General features: G+C 38.1%; 2 protein-coding genes and 1 non-coding gene across 5 annotated transcripts; all 3 read left to right on the top strand.

Annotated features, from left to right (window-relative positions):
- The first annotated feature begins 4,436 nt into the window (after positions 1–4,436).
- On the top strand, positions 4,437–4,543 carry LOC141662252 (small nucleolar RNA R71). The gene has a single exon (XR_012550375.1). It is a non-coding gene; the product is annotated as a small nucleolar RNA R71 (small nucleolar RNA).
- A 9,672-nt stretch (positions 4,544–14,215) lies between these two features.
- LOC141724313 (zinc finger CCCH domain-containing protein 56-like) lies at positions 14,216–17,763 on the top strand. 3 transcript variants are annotated; one of them, XM_074526407.1, is made up of 3 exons: positions 14,216–15,561; positions 16,094–16,137; positions 17,146–17,403. In XM_074526407.1, the coding sequence occupies exons 1-3, from the start codon at positions 14,766–14,768 to the stop codon at positions 17,254–17,256; spliced, it is 951 nt and encodes a 316-aa protein (XP_074382508.1). In that variant the 5' UTR covers positions 14,216–14,765; the 3' UTR covers positions 17,257–17,403. The 3 variants fall into 3 exon arrangements, with proteins under 3 accessions (XP_074382508.1, XP_074382509.1, XP_074382507.1); XM_074526408.1 differs by lacking the exons at positions 16,094–16,137; positions 17,146–17,403 and adding an exon at positions 15,746–16,087; XM_074526406.1 differs by lacking the exon at positions 16,094–16,137 and having other exon boundaries at positions 14,218–15,561; positions 17,146–17,763.
- A 595-nt stretch (positions 17,764–18,358) lies between these two features.
- On the top strand, positions 18,359–19,195 carry LOC141660278 (RING-H2 finger protein ATL29-like). Its single transcript, XM_074467249.1, has 2 exons — positions 18,359–18,383; positions 18,516–19,195. Exons 1-2 carry the CDS (start codon positions 18,359–18,361, stop codon positions 19,193–19,195), a joined length of 705 nt encoding a protein of 234 aa, XP_074323350.1.
- Positions 19,196–20,728: the final 1,533 nt, after the last annotated feature.

Below are 20,728 nucleotides of genomic sequence, written 5' to 3'. Positions count from 1 at the left end.
TTTTTTGTTTTTCTGTTTTTTTTATAGGCTGAAAACTATTTTTTCAAAAATCAGGTCCGCAGGCGGTCGCCTGGCACCAGCAGGCGGGCGCCTGCTAGCGCGCGGCCGCCTGGTCCTAGCAGGCGGGCGCCTGCAAGGTCTCTGGAAAAAAAAATTCTGCCAACTTTTTTTCTGATTTTTTTGGGTTTTTGGATAAAGTACTAAATTCTAAGGGTTCCTATGGTCTTATATCTTGGGTTGCCTCCCAAGAAGCGCTTCTTTTACGTCATTAGCTTGACGTAGAGTAATGCGATCAAGTTGTCAATAAAACGGCACTAACCACTTCACGGTTTGTCGTATCCCCATAATAGTGCTTTAATCTCTGACCATTTACTTTGAATGCTTGGCCCGGATCGTTCTCAAAAATCTCCACCGCTCCATGTGGAAACACAGTTTTGACGATAAATGGACCAGACCACCTTGATTTCAACTGTCCAGGAAAAAGTCGGAGATGAGAGTTAAATATTGCAGACATAATCGACTGCCAGCAAGATGTACTGATTATTGCAGGATGAGATAAATGGTCCCATGAAATCGATTCCCCAAACATCGCATACCTCAACTTCAAGCATCATATTTAAGGGCATCTCATCCTTTCTGGTAAGATTCCCAACTCTTTGGCAACGATCACACCTTAAAACGAACTGATGTGCATCCTTAAACAACGTAGGCCAGAGAAACCCTGCTTAAAGAATACGAGCTGTTGTCTTTTCACCACCATTATGTCCACCATAAACTGTGGAATGACAGTCTCGTAATATCCCCTACATCTCACAGAATGGGATACATCTCCTGATGATCTGGTCAGCTCCTTGTCTAAACAAATATGATTCATCCCACATGTACCACTTCACCTCATGCAGAAACTTCTTCTTTTGAGCCGCATTCATATTAGGAGGCATTATATTGCTAACAAGATAGTTCACAATGACTGCGAACCATGGTTCTTCCTCTTAAATTACGAACAACTGCTCATCCGGAAAAGATTCGTTGATCAATGTCTTATCATGTCAAGTAGAATCGGATTCTCCAATCTAGAGAGATGGTCAGCTACTTGATTTTCAGTACCTTTTCGATCCTTGATCTCTAATTCGAATTCCTATAGCAAGAGAACCCAACAAATAAGTCTAGGCTTCGAATCCTTCTTTGAGACCAGGTAGCGGATGGCAGCGTGATCAGTGAACACTGTCACCTTTATCCCAAGTAGATAAGATCGAAATTTTTTGAAACCAAAAACTATAGCCAAGAGCTCCTTCTCAGTAGTGGTGTTGTTCATTTGGGCTCCATTTAGCGTCTTACTAGCATAGTAGACCACATGAAAGATATTATTCCTTCGATGTCCAAGAACTGCTCCCACTGCATAATCACTTGCATCACACATCATCTCAAAAGGTTCTCTCCAATCAGGTGTCGTAATGACTGGTGCGGTGATTAAACTCTTCTTGAGAGTCTCGAATGCTGCCAAGCATTCATCATCGAATTTGAAAGGCACATCTTTCTCGAGCAAGTTGCACAACGGCTTAGATATCTTAGAGAAGTCCTTGATGAAACGCCGATAAAAACCCGCATGACCAAGAAAGCTACGGATTCCTTTCACATGAATAGGTGGTGGAAGATTTTCAATGACGCCCACCTTGGCTTTATCTACTTCAAGACCTTTACTAGAGACCTTGTGCCCAAGAATGATGCCTTGCTGTACCATGAAGTGACATTTTTCCCAATTGAGCACCAGATTGGTTTCCACATACCTTTTGAGCACCAAACGGAGATTATTTAAGCATTCTATTTAAGCATTCATACGAATGTCCAAAGATAGAAAAGTCGTCCATGAACACTTAGACATTATTTCCAATCATATCAGAGAAAATCACCATCATGCATCTCTGAAAAGTGACAGGTGCACCACATAAGCCAAAAGAAACTCTGCGAAAAGCAAACGTGCCAAATGGACAAGTGAAAGTAGTCTTCTCTTGATCTTCTGGTGCAATGCAAATCTGATTGTATCCTGAATAGCGGTCCAGAAGATAATAATACTCATGACCAACCAACCTGTCAAGCATCTGATCAATAAATGGAAGAGGGAAGTGATCCTTCCTCGTGGCTTTATTTAACTTTATGTAGTCCATGCATACCCTCCATTCTGGGACTGTTCGAGTGGGGATGAGCTCGTTCTTCTCATTTGCTACAACAGTAATACCTCCTTTCTTAGGTACACATTGCACGGGGCTCACCCAAGAACTGTCAGAAATAGGATATATGATTCCTGCATCCAGCCACTTTAGAATTTCTTTCTTCACCACTTCTTTCATGATAGGATTAAGCCTTCGCTGTTGCCCAACAGTTGGCTTGCTACCTTCCTCTAGCAGAATTTTATGCATGCAGTACGAAGGGTTGATGCCTTTTATATCTGCTATAGTCCATCCGATGGCCGATTTGAATTCTCTTAAAATCATCAAGAGCTTGTCCTCATCACTTCCTGAAAGGTCAGATGCAATAATAACAGGAAAAGTAGATGCATCACCTAAAAAAGCATACCTCAAATGTTCAGGAAATGGTTTAAGCTCCAAAGTAGGTGCTTCCTCAATAGATGGTTTGAACTTTCCCTCAGCATTCTTGAGATCAGTATTTCCCAGAGATTCAAATGGCATGTCTAGCTTTCCAAGGAGAAGCATTCAGATATTGTAACTGCTCATTGCCTTCGTCATCTTCACTGTCAAAATCCCCCAATAAGGCTTTTTCTAAGGCATCAGACCTTAGCACATGATCAAGTTCTAAAATAACTGCAGAATCAACCCAATCCACCTTGAAGCACTCCTCATCTTCCGTACAGAATTTCATCGCGTTGAACATATTGAATGTCACATCTTGATCTTGCACCCTCATAGTGAGTTCACCTTTTTGCACATCTATCAAGGTACGGCATGTAGCCAAGAAAGGTCTTCCCAAGATTATGGGAATCTTCTTATCTTTCTCAAAATCCAGAATGACAAAATCTGCAGAAAAGATGAGCTTGTCCACTTTTACTAGCACGTCCTCCACGATGCCTCGTGGGTATGTAATCGAACGATCATCCAATTGTAGAGACATGTAGGTGGGCTTCGGATCAGGCAAATTCAGCTTTTTGAAGATAGACAACGGCATCCAATTGATGCTTGCTCCCAAATCGCTAAGGCACTTGTCAAATGAAAACTTTCCAATGGTGCAATGAATGGTGAAGCTACCTGGATCCTTAAGCTTTGGAGGTAACTTTTACTGTAGCACGGCATTGCACTCTTCCGTCAGAGCAGCGGTATCAAGATCATCCAGTTTCACCTTCCTTGAAAGAATACCATTCATGAATTTCGCATAACTAGGCATTTGCTCCAGAGCCTCAGCGAAAAGTATGTTAATGTGAAGTTTCTTGAACACCTCCAGAAACTTACCTAATTGCTTGTCCAACTTTTGTTTTTGCAATCTCTTAGGAAAAGGTGATGGCGGATAGAGCTGTTTCTCCCCTGTATTACCTTCAGGCAGAGTGTGTTTAACAGTAGTCTTCCTTGGTTCCCCATCTTTCTCCTTTTGCTTTTCTTCTTCATCTACAACTTCAACTTCTCCATCTTTTGCTTTTTCAGCATCAGCAACTTTACCAGACCTTAAGGTGACAGCTTTGACTTGCTCTTTAGCTTCCTTCCTGCCTGACACTTCACTGTCGCTGGGAAGTGTGCCAGGTTGACGATTGAGCAAGGTATTGGCTATTTGTCCAATTTGATTTTCCAAGGTATTGATAGAAACAGCCTGACTTTTGCACAACGGCTTTAACTCCTCAAAATCAGTTTTAGAAGGTGGAGCAGCACCTCCTTGTTGAGAATATGATTGCCTTTGAGAAAATTGTTGAGGTTGCTGAAATCCAGGTATAATTAAACTGTTTACTTGCATCTTTCTGATATGATTGCTGAACAGCATTCTGATTATTGCTCCAGCTAAAATTGGGATAATTTCTGTTATTAGGATGATAAGTAGTGGGCACAGGCTGCTACGGTCTCTGAAAATTATTCACATAGTGAACAAATTCATTAACAAGAGAACATTGATCCGTAGCATGAGAGCCTGCACAAAGCTCACAGACACTAGCTATTTGATTTACTCCATAGTTGGCTAAAGAATCGACCTTCATAGACAACGCCTGAAGCTGCGTTGCAATAGTTGTAGCTGCATCAACTTCCAGAATACTTGCTACCTTCCCAGGCATCATCCTTTGAGTCGGGTTTTGATACACATTTGAAGCCATAGTTTCAATGAGATTATAGGCCTCGGTATAGCTTTTGGCCCACAAGGCGCCTCCAGAAGCTGCATCGAGCATGGGCCTAGATTGGGCCCCCAAACCATTGTAAAAAATAGTGATCACCATCCAGTCAGGCATACCATGATGTGGACACTTTCTCAACATCTCCTTGTAGCGTTCCCAAGCTTCACACATAGATTCTCCTTGTTGCTGCACAAACTGAGTAAGAGCATTCCTCATAGCCGCAGTCTTGGCCATTGGATAGAACTTCACCAGAAACTTTTGTGCAAGATCTTCCCAAGTAGTGATGGACCCAGCTGGTAAAGAATGTAACCAATCCTTAGCTTTGTCCCTCAGAGAGAATGGGAAAAGCCTCAGCTTGATAGCCTCATCAGTAACACCATTATATTTGAAAGTACTACAGATCTCGACAAAATTCCTAATATGCATGTTGGGATCTTCAGTCGCACCACCTCCGAAAGAAACAGAATTCTGCACCATCTGAATAGTGCCTGGCTTGATTTCAAAAGTATTGACCTGAATAGCCGGATGAATGATGCTTGACTGAATGTCATCAATTTTAGGCCGAGAAAAGTCCATAAGTTAGATCAGCTTGAACTATACGATCACCCATTGTTTCAGATTCTTTCTTTTCATTCTTTCTATCCGAATCTTCAAAAACTATCTTCTCCGGAAAGTCAAGAGCTATATCTGTTTCCTCGGCTTTATCCAGATTCCTCTTGTGAGTGCAGGAACGTGTTTGCATAAACGCTAGCTAGAGTACCTGAAACACAACCGGCAGCAGTAAGTAACAAGTCTTAATTAATGAATCCTAATGACCACTGATGGCAAGTACATAAACTAAACAAATTAACACCGAGTCCCCGGCAGCGACGCCAAAAACTTGTTAGGAACATAGCATGCGCTAAATAATTCACGCAAGTATACGCGTTCGCAAGTAATATAGAATGATTTCTAATTTGTTCCCACAGAGACTCTAATTAATTATATCTAATTAACACTTACTCACCAATGTATGATTATTCTTCAATGTCAAGACAATAACAATTAAGGTTGATTAACTAATAATAACTACGATAATTAAACACTTGAATTAATAACATTAAATACACATGAGATCATAACTTCATTACTACTTCATTCAATAATTATTGTTATTACCCTTAGCATGTAATGGTGATGATATTAATCGAATAACACGAAACTGATAGACGCCAACTTTCGTTGTACGAATACCATTCTACCAAGCATCCACAATTAAGATAGAAGTTGAATAGGCATCAATTATGTTGAGACCCTATATGTCTACAGAATTTGACAACATAACGATTTAAACGCAAGTTATTCATTATGATTACATAGGGCAAGTAAAACGGTTAGAGTTACCCACTAATCATGCATACAATACACGAACCTATGCTAGCATGGCAAGTTCTAAATCTCAAGATTCATTGTCGCTTCACAAGAGATTAACAGGCTATCTTACATGTTCGCGACACACATAAGACGAATAAGCACAACCTATGCTAGATATCATACAATCATCACATACCAAGGTATTAAACAATTAACTAAAGAAATCCATAGTAAATTCGCTATGACCCCATGATCACAATTAGCCCATAATAGAACTCATCATCACCATGGAATCATATGAAAACATGATAATAACACAACGATATAAACTAATAAAATACTTAATAAATAATGAAGTACGTCACAAGAGTATTAAGGTTCAAAGCATAAAGAAAACTAGCATCCACTGTTACAATGAATTAAAAGAATCACAAGATAAACGTATGCATCCGCTTCTTCGTTGTTGCGTGCTAAAACGGTCTTCTCGATCTTCTTACCTTCGCTCTCGATTATCTTCTATCTTCTTCTTTTTGAAAACGTCTTCCAAGATTGTTTATATAATAACCCACAAGAACCAGCGCTAACAGAAGTCCAATCAGAATAGAATTCTAAAAATCAGATTCTGAAAATCCGCACCCAGGCAACCGCCTTCTCCTTCCAGGCGGGCGCCTGCTACTAGGAGGTCGCCTGCTACCAGGCGGTCGCCTGCTCTTATCAGGCGGGCGCCTGCAACCCTTCTGGAAAAATTATTTTTTTTGCTTCCGTTTTTGTTGAATTCTTTGCACATCAACCCGAGACTGACTCCAAGCACTTCCTTAGGTTTATTTTGATGAAATCCACCTATCTAAGCAAGTTATACCCTGAAATGCAAAAACACTCGAAAACGCGTCAAATACACAAAATACTCGAGTTCAAGACACCAATTCAAGTCGTTATGAGACGCTTTAAGTTGTATAAAATGCCACTTATCAGTTGTTCGAGGCTTGTACTTGATGTCAAATTCTTCTAACTCAATCACCCATTTGATGAGCCTTTCACTGGCCATCGGGCTATGAAGGATATTCCTTAAAGGTTGGTCCGTCAAGACTTCGATCTTGTGAGCCTGGAAGTATGGTCTTAAATTCCTCGAGGTTGTGATCAGGGTAAGCGTAAACTTCTCTGTGGTAGAGTAATTCAACTCCCCTCCATGGAGCACCTTGCTTACATAGTAAACATGTTTTTGGAGTTTATGCTCTTCCTTTATCAGGACCGCACTCATGGCTTGTTCAGACCCGCGAGGTACAATTAAAGGGTGTCCTCTGGACTAGGCTTAGCCAACAACTGGGCCTCAGTCATGTACTTCTTCAGCTGTTCAAAGGAATCCTGGCTCTCAGCTGTCCATTTAAAATTCTTCACCTTCTTAAGGGTTTTGAAAAATGGCAGGCATTTGTCTTCAGAGTTGTAGATGAACCTCCCTAGAGTTGTGATCCTTCCTGTCAGCTTCTGAACGTCCTTGATGGAGCGCGGTGTCTCCATGTCTAGGATGGCTTTGATCTTGTCGGAGTTAGCCTCGATTCCCCTCTTCGAGACTATGTGACCTAGAAATTTTCCAGACCCAACATCAAAAGCACACTTGGTGGGGTTTAACATCATCCCGTGGTGCCTCAGCACTTCAAATGCCTCTATGAAGTGATTAATATGATCGATCTTGGCTAGGCTTTTGACTAACATGTCATCAACATGGACCCACATGGTCTTCCATATTAGATGGGCAAATATCTTATTTACCATCCTTTGGTAAGTAGCTCCTGCATTCTTAAGTCCAAAAGCCATAACAAGATAACAAAAGACACCAAAGTCAGTTATGAAAGACACCTTGAGGGTGTCATCTTTATGTATTTTGATCTGATTGTAACCGCTGAAGCCATCGATGAAACTTAGCATCTCGTATCCAGTGGTGGCATCGATTAGGGTATCAATCCTTGGTAGGGGTAGAAGTCCTTAGGACAAGCATCATTCAAGTCAGTGAAGCTGAAGCACATCCTCCACTTCCCATTGACCTTCTTGACCATTACGGGGTTGGCCCACCACTCAGGAAATTGCACTTCCTCAATGAATCCAGCTTCTAGGAGCTTCTCGACCTCCTGTTTAATGGCTTCCATCCTGTCAGGGGCATAAGTTCTCTTCTTTTACTTCATGACCTTCAGCTTATGAGTTATAAGGTTTGGGTCAATCCCAGGCATATCAGCTGCAGGCAAACACATCACTGTTCTTTTGTAAGAAGGTTGTCAATTGGCCCTTCAAGGGCTTGTCTTAAGATGCTCTAATATACGTGACCTTTTCCGGGTCTAAGGAGTCTTGGGGAATTGAGAATAAGTCCTCTGCTGTCTTCCCTCGAAGTTCTTCATTCTTACGGACATCCATGTCTTCTATGGGAAGGACCTGCCCCCCTAGTTCCATCAGGCCTAGGTGTTGCAAAATAGCAACTGCGGGCCATTTTCTGATCTCCTCATGCCTCACCGACACCGTTCCTAGTTGGGAACTTCAGTAATATATGGTAGGTTGAGGGCATGACCTTAAACACATGGATTCTTGTTTTAGCCATGATAGCATTATAAGTAGAGGTTGCCTTAACAATCTGAAAGTTTAACATCTGCCTGGCCTCCCTGGGCTCTTCCCCAATTATTACAGGAAGTTGTATTGCTTCTTCAACTTAGCATTCCACTTGGTTAAACCTGTAGATAAGTGCGTTGGAAGGAGTCAGTTGTGAATCATTATAGTTCATCCTTAGGAACGTGTCATGGAAAAGATTATTCACGGAAGCGCCATTATCCACTAGGACCCTCATAACAGGATAATTTCCAATTATTGGGGTGATAACAAGAGGATCATCCTGAGGAAATTCAAACCTTCAAGGTCTTAGGTCACCGAAGTCAAGCGTCATCTCCAACTTAGAACACTTAGATGGTTCTCCGACTATGTTCATCACCTCTCTCGCATAAGATTTTTGAGAGTTCCTTATAGTCCCAGCTGTTGTAGGACCTCTTGAGATCGTATTGATTACTGACCCTCGGGGATGTGGGTTGCAATCTCTGTCGTTACCCCTTCGATAGGCATATCTTCGATCTTTGTCCCTTTTTTGGCCTCCATCCTCTTCACCCTTGGTGAAACGTCCGAACTTTCCTCTTTGGATCAAATACTCAATCTCATCTTTGAGTTTCTTGTAATCATCAATATCATGACCAACATCTTTGTGGTACCTGCAGTATCGACTCTTGTCTCTTTTCTCGGGCTCTCCCCTTAGTGGCTTTGGCCATTTGAATTCTTTGTCCTTCTCAATTTCCATAAGAATTGTGCTCTTTACAGCGTTCAACCTTGAATATGCAGTGAACCTTGGTGGCTGATTCTTCTTAGAAGAGGAGTTAGAGCCTTTTCCAGTTCGTGGATACTTGTCATTGGCATCATACTCCTGATCCATCTTCCGCTTCTTGTTGTCTACGGGCTCATTACTCACCACTGCTTCATACTTTCCTCCACCTTGATATACTTTCCAGCCCTATCATAAAGTTGCAGCATGTTTTCAGGAGGGCGCTAGGCCAGGGACATCTTGAAGAACTCGTCTCTTGTCCCTTGCTGTAGGGCTATCATAGCTATCTTGTCGTCAAGATCTGGGACCTTCAGGGCCTCCTTCATGAATAGGTTTAGTTAGTCTCTAAGGGACTCTTTGCTCCTTGAACTATGACCATAAGAGAAGACGAACTCTTCTCGTGTACTTTGCCATTTATGAACTGTTTGATGAAAGCTTGGCTCAAGTCTTTAAAAGTTCCAATCGAGTTTGGGGGTAGACGACTGTACCATCTTTGAGCCATACTCGATAGGGTTTGAGGAAAGGCCCGATACTTGATAGCGTCGTTCACGGGCTATAGCGATAGTGTGTTAGAGAATGTCCTGACATAGTTAGTTGGGTTACCAATATCATCATATGTATTGATGGTGGACATATTGAACTTCCTTGAGATGTGTGCATTCATTATCTCTTCAGTGAATGGTGGGTTCAGATCATCAGGATCTCCTAGGTGCATTAAATCAATTGGGTCAGCACTTGGGGCAGCAGCCCTTCTTGATGTTGGACCATTCAGGTTTATGATAGGAGGAAAATCCCTTTGCCTCGCTGCAAGTGGAGGTCTTGAGGTCAAGTGCACCTCCAGATCACGCTTTAGCCTTTGGATCTCAGCTTCATGAGCCATGATCCTCTCCTGTACATCTTGTGGAATCGTCCCTTGAGTGTTCTTGGGTTGTTGGTGTCCACTAGGCATTGACTCCTTATCAGCGTGCCTCCTCATCCGATTATCCGAAGTCTCTAGCAGAGTAGGGTCCAGAGAATTCTCGATCCTCAGGGATGGGAGCCAAGCCACGGATGTATTGGGACATTCGCCCTTGTCCTTCGCTCCGATTAGCGTGTCCACTCCCTCCAGCCTTAGGGTATAGAGGCATCCCGTAAAGGGGGTTAATGGTCACGATCGTGGAGTACTCATACCCAACGGGTTGAGGGTTCACTACTGCATGTAACTACTGAAATTGGGAATCCGTCCCTTGTGGAGCCAGGGGGTTCGTTCCTAGTAGCGGATCTTGGATTGGAGGATTCGTCCCTTGAGGTTGAGCCTTAGATGTCCTTACCAGGGTTCTTCCTTGGGTGGAGGCATGGGTTGAGTGTGGTGGTATCTCTACCACTGATGCGATTGTCCGGGATGGGACAAGATTGTCTGTTCCACTATTATTTCTGCTCCATGTGTTCACCATGGTTATTGTTATCGTTCCACAGACGACGCCAAATATTAGGGAATAAAAACTAGGGTGCGTTAGTAATTAATGTTATGGTTTGTGAGCTTCGAGCTTTAATGGCTGCTCTTGCGGTTAGGACTGTCTGTCCTCGCAAGATGCCTATGCATCTCTGTACTGTAGAGATTTAAGCCAAAAAGGTGATTCTAGATTGAGGGGTAGAGCTCTTTATATAGAGATGGATCTAGGGTTAGACTTGTGTTGGGAGACCTTGTAGACAAGTCTCAAATGTAGATGGTAATTACGACTCCTGTAGGGGAAGGATTCCAGATCCTTCCTTGTAGGACTGTGTGTTCATTTTGGACTTGTGTATCTGCTCTTTTAGTCGTATCGGGCCTAGCCCATGAACAGTTCATGTTCGTGGACCTTCATGACCTCTACTAGTGGGTCTTGACTACTTGAGTCATCTTGAGTATACTACGAGTTTGGACCAGCCTGGTCTGTTATTGGGCTTAGGACCAGAAGCCCAAGTATAATTAATGTGACATTTAATGTATTTTTAAGATGTATTTTCTATCCATATCAGGAGTGGTATGGAGACGTTATTTGATAAGAGTGATGTTAAATCTAAACGTTTACATTGTAACAAAGAAGATTTTTATAGTAATCCTTGCTAAAAAGATGTGGACGGTGCAAGTCATTCTAAAAGGAGCATGGACATCTTTTTAGAATTTTAGTAGATGTGGATGCCTTGCTACGGTGAGGATATGAGGATAAAGTTAAGTTTTGTTTAAAATACGTTTGTTCTACATATTTATCAACAAAATTATCCCCAAACGGTTCACCTATCCATTACTAAGGTATAAAAACACCAATTTTTCTGGATTAAAATTTTATTTTTAATATTTTTTTCTCTCTAATTTTGTTTAAAGTACATATGTTCAACATATTTATCGTAATGGTTTAATATAATTATATTTTCAAAGGGGTTCACCAGTCCATTACTAGGTATAGGTGTAGAAACACCTATTTTCTGGATTAAATTTTTTATTTTTATTAATATAATTATAATAAGAAAATTACATATATAGTTGAATGTAATTGCACTTATGGTTGAGTTTAGTTGCATTTAGTTGAAATAAGTTGCACCTGTTCTGTTGTTGTATATTATGCAGTTTGAATAATGTAGTTGGTTTAATGTTTCAATGTAGTTACACTTAAAAAGCAGCACTCGGTAATAAGGAAGGGAATAAAGGGTTTAGTTGCACATGCGATTGAATATAATTACACTGATTATATAGATTGCTATACTATCGGTTCAACATATAAAAATGTTCACATAGGGGGAAATTCACCATTTTATTATTTGGGTATATTATATATCCATTTTATTAGATTAAAATTTCATTTTAATACCATTTCTTCATATGGTTTAAATAACCCATATTTGGACATGAAAATATACATTTTTAATGAATTTTTAAAATCCAAATTCAACATCACAAAATTTGAATATATATTTTTAATCTAGATTAAATACATTCAAATTTTATTGAAGTTTCTACAATATAAATTGAATAACTCGAGATATTAAAGGATTTTTCAAAATCTTAACTAAATACCCGTAGAATTTGAAAATTGAGAAAAATAAAATCTTGATTAACCCCTTTCAGTGTTGTATTTGTGTATAGTAAAACTTCCATTATTTAATAACTGTTAAATTAATAACCTACTATAAATTTCTCAGCCGCCTCCCTTCTTTCATCCTCTCTGTTAGGGTTGGTCTATTTTCAAGTAAATCGAGGGGCTTCCACTGATTTTCTCCGGTGGAAAGCCCCAACCCCTTCATTCTCTGTTATTCTCGTTTATTTCCTTTCAATACAACCCAATTTTTGGGTGTTTGTGTGTCTCTCCTCTTGGAGTGTGTGTTTTGTCTCTCCTTTTGGAGTGTTTGTTATGTTTTTATTTAGTCATGCTTGGGTTTATCTGGTGATGGATCTGTTGTGGACGAATTTATTGATATTTTTGGTGATCTGCAAAGCCTGCATCGGATCTGGGACGGTGGTGATTATTGCAAGAGCTCACCTTTCACAACTAAAGATTGTTCATCTTTCATGGGTTTATACTTTCAGCATGTCTATAGCTGGTATTCAGCATGTAGATAGCTGGGGTGCCTTCGGCATTTCTATAGCTGGTGTCCGGCATGTAGATAGCTGGGGTGCCGCTTCTCCAATCTCATTTTATGCTATTGGTATTTCTGAACACTGGGTTAACCATAGTTTTTATGTGATATGGTCAATTGCGATGTTGCTATTTTCAGAGATGCTGCTGCAATCTGGATCGCTTGGGATGTCTTTGATTTCGTTTTTAATTTCAAGAATTTTTAAATTCTATGTGTTAAACGATCAGGAAACAAATCATCTAATTATTTTTAGTATGTTATTTGTTTTATCACCTGGTTGTATTGACACTTGGGGGTTTGTCCCGACTGTACTATATTCAATTTAATGAGAACTTTCTACATTTGTCAAAAAAAATAACCTACTATAAATTATTAGTCAATACAAAATCCTGATATAATAATAGCGACATTTTATATGTAATCTCGATAATTTAATCATTTAAATAAATTAATAATATCTGTGTGCTGACCCTAAATGTCATTTTGGGTTGAAAAGTGGTCTAAAATGTCATTTCTGAAAATAATAGCCTAAAATGTCACATCAAGACACTATATCGTGTAGCGTTTGGGAAAAAAGTCCAAAACGCTACGTAGCGTTATGCACCTTTCACTTTTTTTTAATGTGCAAAACGTGAAATCAAGTTGAGTTTTGGAACCAAATTCTAAATTATATAGCGTTTTGGTCTCAAAAGACTACTTCATTAGCTTTTTGCACATATTATTTATTTATAAAAAATATTTTTAAACCTAAATAAAAAAAATTGAGTTCTAAAAATATAAATTGTTTAATTTAGATAACATTCTTAAATTATTTAATTTAATTTTGAATATATTTAAAACCCAAAAGATGATTGATGAAACCTAAAATGTTAAAAATTGTTAAATTAGGTTACACCCTTAAATTTTAAAATTGTTTAATTTGGAATTTACACTTTTTGGTTTTTAGGATTTAGGCTCTAAGGACCCTAAACCCTAAATCAATGTACATTTTATTTTATTTTTTTAATATTTCTAAAATTTAAAAGGGGATTGCTGATTTTTAAAATTTTAAAAATTGTTAAATTATGGTATATTTTTAAATTTTAAAAATATTAAATAAAATAATATCGAAAACGTAATATTAAGTGGTATTTCCGGGTCACTAAACAATACACCAAAATAAGCTCATAATAATTAAAAAAATAAAAATGATTATAAACATTACTTAGAAAATTAAAAAAATAAAAAAGCAAAACGGTACATCGTATAGCGTTTTGGTTTATTTTCCAAATATAAGGTGGTGAAGTCATATTTTAAAACCTAATTTTCAAAAGTGATATTTTTGACCATTTTTTGCTAAAATGACATTTTAGTTCATTTTCCAAATACATGGGCTAAGTTTCAACTTTAGGCCTTACTCCTAGTTTTTATCAGGTAAGAAAGTAAGTGATAGAAAGGTAAAATAATTTCTTTCCAAAAATGGGAAGTTTTGAAAATAAAATATATAAAATTTACATTTATTATCTCTTATGTTTGTTTTTTTTAAAAACTCAGGGAGTATAATTATAAATAAAAGTGAAACTATTTTAATTATTTGCTTTACACTTTTTTTAAAACCAGGGGTTAGGAATTCAAAGACTATAGATGTTTTACTGTATTGTATCTATTTCATTTCGCTTTAATCCAGTATTTCCCCCAATCTGCACTTCTTGTATGCACAAATTTGTCAATTATTAATAGTTTTTGTTTAATAAGTCCATTTATTATCAATCTCTCCTGAATAACTAGTTTGCGTGTTAGTTCGTTTGATTTTAGATGTCTTTCCCATAAAACCTAGGGTTTGTTTGTTTCTTTAGCATTTTAATTTAAATTCATAGGTTTATGCACGAATTAGTCAACAAGATTATCAATCTTTGGCTTTCTGTTTGTTTAATTTACATTTTTTGAGCTAAAGTTGAAATCTTTCTTAAGAGCTAGGGTTTATTTCTCGAAATTCGATTTCTTTATTTGCAAGAATTAGGTAATTAGGTTAATAATTTTGGGTTTTTATTTGTTTTATTTGCATATCTTGTGTGAAAGTTGATATCTTTGCTATTAGAGCTAGGGTTTGTTTGTTTGGCATTTGGGGAAAATTCGTGTTACTTGATTTAAAGTACGAATCTTGTGGTAATGGATTACGGAAGAGAAAGTGGGAATGTGGTTCATATAATTCCTACTACTCAAGTGAATGATTTTGATAAGTGGGGTTCGGGGTCTGCTGATCAGGCGATTTGGGCAACTGAGGAAGATTACGGGGCGTGGAATAGAGAGGCTTCAGTTGATGTTAATTCGAATTATGATGGGAAGCAATCGCAAAGTCGGTCGGGAAGTGAGCCTCCTAATAAGAAAATGAGAAATGCACAATCAGTAGATTTGCAGTCGAATAATCGGTCAAAGGCGATAGGGAAGATGTTCTTTAAGACCAAACTTTGTTGCAAGTTTCGTGCTGGGACTTGCCCGTACATTACCAATTGTAATTTTGCACATAGCATTGAAGAGCTTCGAAGACCACCTCCCAACTGGCAGGAGATTGTGGCTGCTCATGAAGAAGAACAGGGCATATCGTCTGAGCCAAGGGAAGAGTTTCAGATTCCTTCGTTGGATTCTAATGTTTTTCCGGCAGAGATGCAGAGGTCTTCCAAGGGGCGACACTGCAAAAAGTTTTTTACTGAAGAAGGTTGTCCGTATGGGGATAATTGCACTTTTGTTCATGATGAGCAATCAAGAGCTCGCGAAAGTGTGGCAATAAGTTTGGGTCCTGGGTCTGGTGGTGGATATAGTGGTGGAGCTGTTAACACCGGTGGGAATGTTTTAAGTCCATCAACCTTGAAACCTTCTAATTGGAAGACAAGAATTTGTAACAAATGGGAACAGACAGGGTATTGCCCGTTTGGTAACAAGTGCCATTTTGCACATGGGATTGAAGGTATGAACTTATGGTTAATTCTTGCAGTTAAAGAAGGTCAATTCCGTTTCTAGCATGTATATTGATTTTGTGATAGCATTATAAAGTTTTATGCATTGCAAAATAGCTAATCTGCATATAGTATAATGACATTATCAACCTTTTATCATTCACCAGATAAATTTTTTTTTTATTTGCTTTTCAGTGTGTCAAGTCATGATCGGGATGACAATGAACACATGCCTAATAGAAGTATCAGAACTAAACAATTCTGGTCAATTGCAGACTTGTTATGATTTATAATCATGTGTTAACTAGTAAATGCATAGATATCATGTCGACCGTATCATTATGTTACCTTATGAACTATGTACGGGAATCATTCTGACTGCAAACTTTCTTAATTGGAGTGTGCTTTGTCGTAACATATAAATCCATATTACATTCATAATGCTGGAATAGAAATTCATTGTGTTTTTGCTCAATTTCTGAAACACTTAACCTGGAGAACCTCCACTGCTTACACACTTGCATTTTTTTTGGTTGCGACTAGCTGTTCCTTCCAACTCTGACCAAGTTATCTGCCTCCCCTACAAGGTGCTTTCTGTGTGCAGCAAATTATTTTCATCTAATTTACATCTAGCACCTACACTTCTAATTAAGCTATATGAAGTTCTACTCTGTAAAAGATTTACTGTCAACATTGCTGTTTGATTACTATCTAATATTTACTGTTGGAATTTTCATAAGAAATGTTTATGTCTAATTTTTGAGGTCAAATTCTCATATGTTAAGAATAAAGTTGATTCAGTCTAAATAAAACAAAGTTAAATGCAATTTCTGATGCTTATAACATGTTTTAAAATTTATTGTTATAATTTTACTAGGACAAATAAATTTACATTTAGTTTTAAAAGGCTACTACTTATTTAGCAAAAAAATGGCTACTATTTGTGCTGAAGAGAGTGAATGCTTTGCAACTTGACAATCTAGTCTAATTTGCCGTTTCCCCATTTAGGTACCCGACCTTTGTCCATGCATTTTAAGGCATGGATTCCATATTATTAATGACAATGCAGTTTCATTGCATCATGGTTCATGATGTTATCCGTCACGAACTGAAAATCAAAGGTGGAATGTGGAAAGGATCAAACGAATTATATAAAACCAGAATCTACCTTAATTAGGTGCGAAGTGTATAGAATATATGACATGAGAGAACCTTAAAAGGGAGAAACCCCAACAGAGATGGACATCATTACTAATAAAAACCTCGAATAATAATCTCATCACATGATCTCAGAAGTTAGATGACCTTATTCTTGTCGTGAACTCGGAAGTTGGACACCCCTTTTATACATTTAACACCCCTCAATTCTTGTCCCAAACTCAGAAGTCAATAGGTTTCTTATATTAGTACTAGTACGGCTGCTAGTCTTGGCAGTTGGCCCGATAAATATTGGTTCATTTATCAACAGATTTTTGTTTTGTTCTCACCTTGCATGTGGTTTTTTCTTTGGGCGTGTTATAATTTCATACCCTTGGACCTAAACTTGTTACGTACTTTAGCTGTGATCTCTTATCTCTGTGGATTTTCTGTCACAGAACTGCATCGTTATGGCGGCGGGCTTATGGATAGCGAAGGAAAAGACTTCTCATCACCCATGGATGCAAAACAGGGGATGGTGCCTTCAAAATCTCCAGCTGATAATCTAGTTGCTTCAGTTTCTCATGCAGATAATTATCATATCGGAGGTTCATCACAGAGGTTGGCCAATGTAGTGCAGTGGACCGAGCAGAGACCCCAAAAGTGGAAGGGCCCAAACAAGATTAGCTTAATATATGGTGATTGGATCGAGGATCTGAATTGATTATATTAGCAGCTCCATACAGAGTGCAATTATCAAGATTGGTCAAATCATCCATGATGTTGATCGCCAAACTGAGCAAAGAAATGTAACAATCGAATTTTAATTTAAAAAATGTGGTCTTGCCTTTATGTATGTGTAGTTAAGTTTCATTTCATCTACATGTTTGTAGATTAGACTGTTCTAAGACAGTAAGAGTTGAGGGTTTCAGAACTTCTCCGTGGTTGTATCACTCTGTTCTAAGATACACGGGGTGTTGTCCTGTGCAGTCTGGTGATATGTTTTGTTGACAGATCCATAGACATATGTACCGAACGTGACTTCGAACTTGAATAAAATGAATATATTTGATAAATTTAAAGCTTTTTCACTATTCGGATATAATAAAGAGGGTGGATTTTTTAAACTTGATAAGTGAATGAATTTTCTAATCCCAAGAATATTCATTTATCGAGGTTTAAGTGTACCATGTATTAACATTCTAAAGCATGAATGCATGACACATGGTGTACTTGCTATAACATTTTGTAATGTATGTTAAATATATCCACACCTATATAGCCGGAAGTTTCGCCTACAATTGGACAATATATGGTAATTCATACTCAAGTATACCGAAGAAAGTAGTCCTCCAATGTCAGAGAATTCCTCTCATAAGGATCCGCTCAACAACTTCATTCTGACCATAGGTGTAAATAACAAATTGTCCACATACCCAAACTTCATTACTCATAATAATTCTAACACTTTACCAACCATCCTTTTTTTATCATTCACTCAAATGCCAACAAGCCATTCATAACACTTACATTTTCCATGGCTCCTTCCAAAAACCAAATATTTGTTCTTCTCTAGCTTTCCTCACACCATAATCTAGTAACTTTGTTCAATGTAATCTCACCACATTACCCAATCTTTGGCTGGGTTTCGATTTCTCTGGCCATCGGAAAATGCAAACAGGCAATGTCAATGACAGTACGCACGTAAAATCACACTACTTTACAGCCCCGCCCCTCACCGTAGTTATAACCATTATTATACTTGTCTGTTTACTTATTGGTTTCTTCACACTATACTTGTGTAAATGTTTCTTCCAAAACTTTTTAGAAACAAGGCTCGGTCTGCAGAGAAGCCCTAATCGCAGTGCTGCAGGGGAAGAAGCTCCTTATCCAGGCCTTGATGCTACAATCATAAACACATTCCCGACATTTACTTATTCATCAGTGAAAGAATATCGACGAGCAAAGTATAGTTTAGAGTGTGCTATTTGTTTACTGGAGTTTGAAGATGAGCATGTTATTCGACTGGTAAAAATATGCTGTCATGCTTTTCATCAAGATTGCATTGATCTTTGGTTTGAAATGCACAAAACTTGTCCTGTGTGTCGACGAAATCTTGAGTTGCTTTTTGGAGAAGGTACTCCAGCCTGTACTCCATCTTGTGACGAAGAGGATTCAAGAAAAGATAGCGTAAGCATTAGTATAGAGGATGATCCAGAAGAGAAAAAAGGATCAAATCATGGAGAAAAAGGGGCGCGAGAGAGGAAAGATTTTATCGCAAGGTATAATACAACAGGGCACTCGATTTTCACAAGTATAGTGGAAGAAGATAGGTTTACACTGAGACTGCCGGATCATGTAACACAAGAACTAATAATGGCAAATCAATGGCCAAAACATCTCCACACGTCTGGAGAATCAAAAAGAAATGTATACATTGTTGGGGAGGGATCTGATGGAAATATCAAAAATGTAAAAGTTCCTCCTATATTTCTTGATAATGGATAATTGCATAGAATTAAATATTTTCACACGCATCTGTTCCAACCTTCAACTTTTAGTTATTACCAACAAAATACCAATATCCAGTATACTGCTCTGTGCTCTCAGAGCTTTTAGCAATTGGTTTTTTCGAAATAAGAGAGTTGCATAAAATAAGCAAAAATCCCCTATCCACATTGCACAAGTTTTACAAAGTAAAGCACTTTTAGTTACATAGAAAACAACTCCGGAACAACCGGTAAAAAGAATACTAATATTCTCCATCTTTAAAACCATGTCTTAAATTTTACAACCCTCCTTCACATTCAAAATAAGGTCGTTTGTTTCTCTGCAATCAGAACTACGCGAGCCATTTGAATTTATATAAATAATTTTCATGTACACAACTTTAACTTTAAAGAGTTAAGGTAAGACACACTTTACTAATGTACCTTATAAGCATTCATTCAACTTGTTTTCAATTTTGATTTGAAGTGTTACGCAAAGGATTTACTTATATATACCCACAGGCATATACTTATGCAAGCATACATTCATGTCATACCATACAAAGTTGTGAGTTTTTTGGGACAAATCAAGCATCTTATTCATACTAATCTCATACATTTTGTAGACCTGTACTTTCTTTATTATTGATCAGTTCCATTGCAGCTAGGAACTCCTGTTACGTTATTTTACACACACACACACAGAATTAATTTTAAGAATGATTGTGAAATACATGGTAAAATCGCAAGTCATTCTACATTGGGAGAAATTGAGGATCCAACTCTTTACGGAGTGGATTTGGTGTAGAAACTTTCTTCTAATCTATCTCCTCTTTGCTAGTCTTTTCCTTTTGCTTTAGAAACTTCATTGACACGCGACGAGAAATTATTAACTCGGGTGTAGGAGCAGGAGAGTCTCCAATGCTGTAATCATCAACGTCTATGACAGAACGAGCTTTAATCATGTCAAACTCACCGTTCTGATTCATAGCAAGTATGTTGCATGGAACTCTTGCTGCATAGTATTCTATGTTCTTTCTGGCATGATATCTACGTTAATAAGACTTACATTAGAATTTGTTATTTTGAACAATCAATCGTGTTTGTATCTGTAAATTTGTATAAAACGGATTTAATGCCTTTAAGTTGCTTACCTGTCAATAACCATCAACGTCGCATGGAGGCCTGAGATTTGCTCACCAACAAGTAAGCGGATAGGGAATCCCATTAAAGGTTTAACTTGTGGAATCACCTAATCATCAGGAAGTAATAATCAAGAGATAAGTGATATTATTAACTTAATAGCTCCAAGGGAATGACTGTCTAGAAGTGATTATAAAAGTACATTATGTTTTCGACAGAGCTCGATCAAGGTTTGGAGTTTTGGGCACTTGACATCACTTTTGCACTGTGTTTCCTTGTGATTTGTTACCAAATCTTCAAAATCCATCATCCAAATGTCATCCCATGTCCTACCAGAAACTGCAAACATAAACCAAAAGTAAAATTGACAATATATTCATCTCATACACTGACCATGTCTTAAATTACT

The sequence above is a fragment of the Apium graveolens genome, chromosome 5, assembly GCF_009905375.1.
Source record: "Apium graveolens cultivar Ventura chromosome 5, ASM990537v1, whole genome shotgun sequence".
Lineage (NCBI taxonomy): Eukaryota > Viridiplantae > Streptophyta > Magnoliopsida > Apiales > Apiaceae > Apium > Apium graveolens.
The sequence above is the reverse complement of the archived record's forward strand: the minus strand, read 5'-3'. Positions and strand labels throughout refer to the sequence as shown.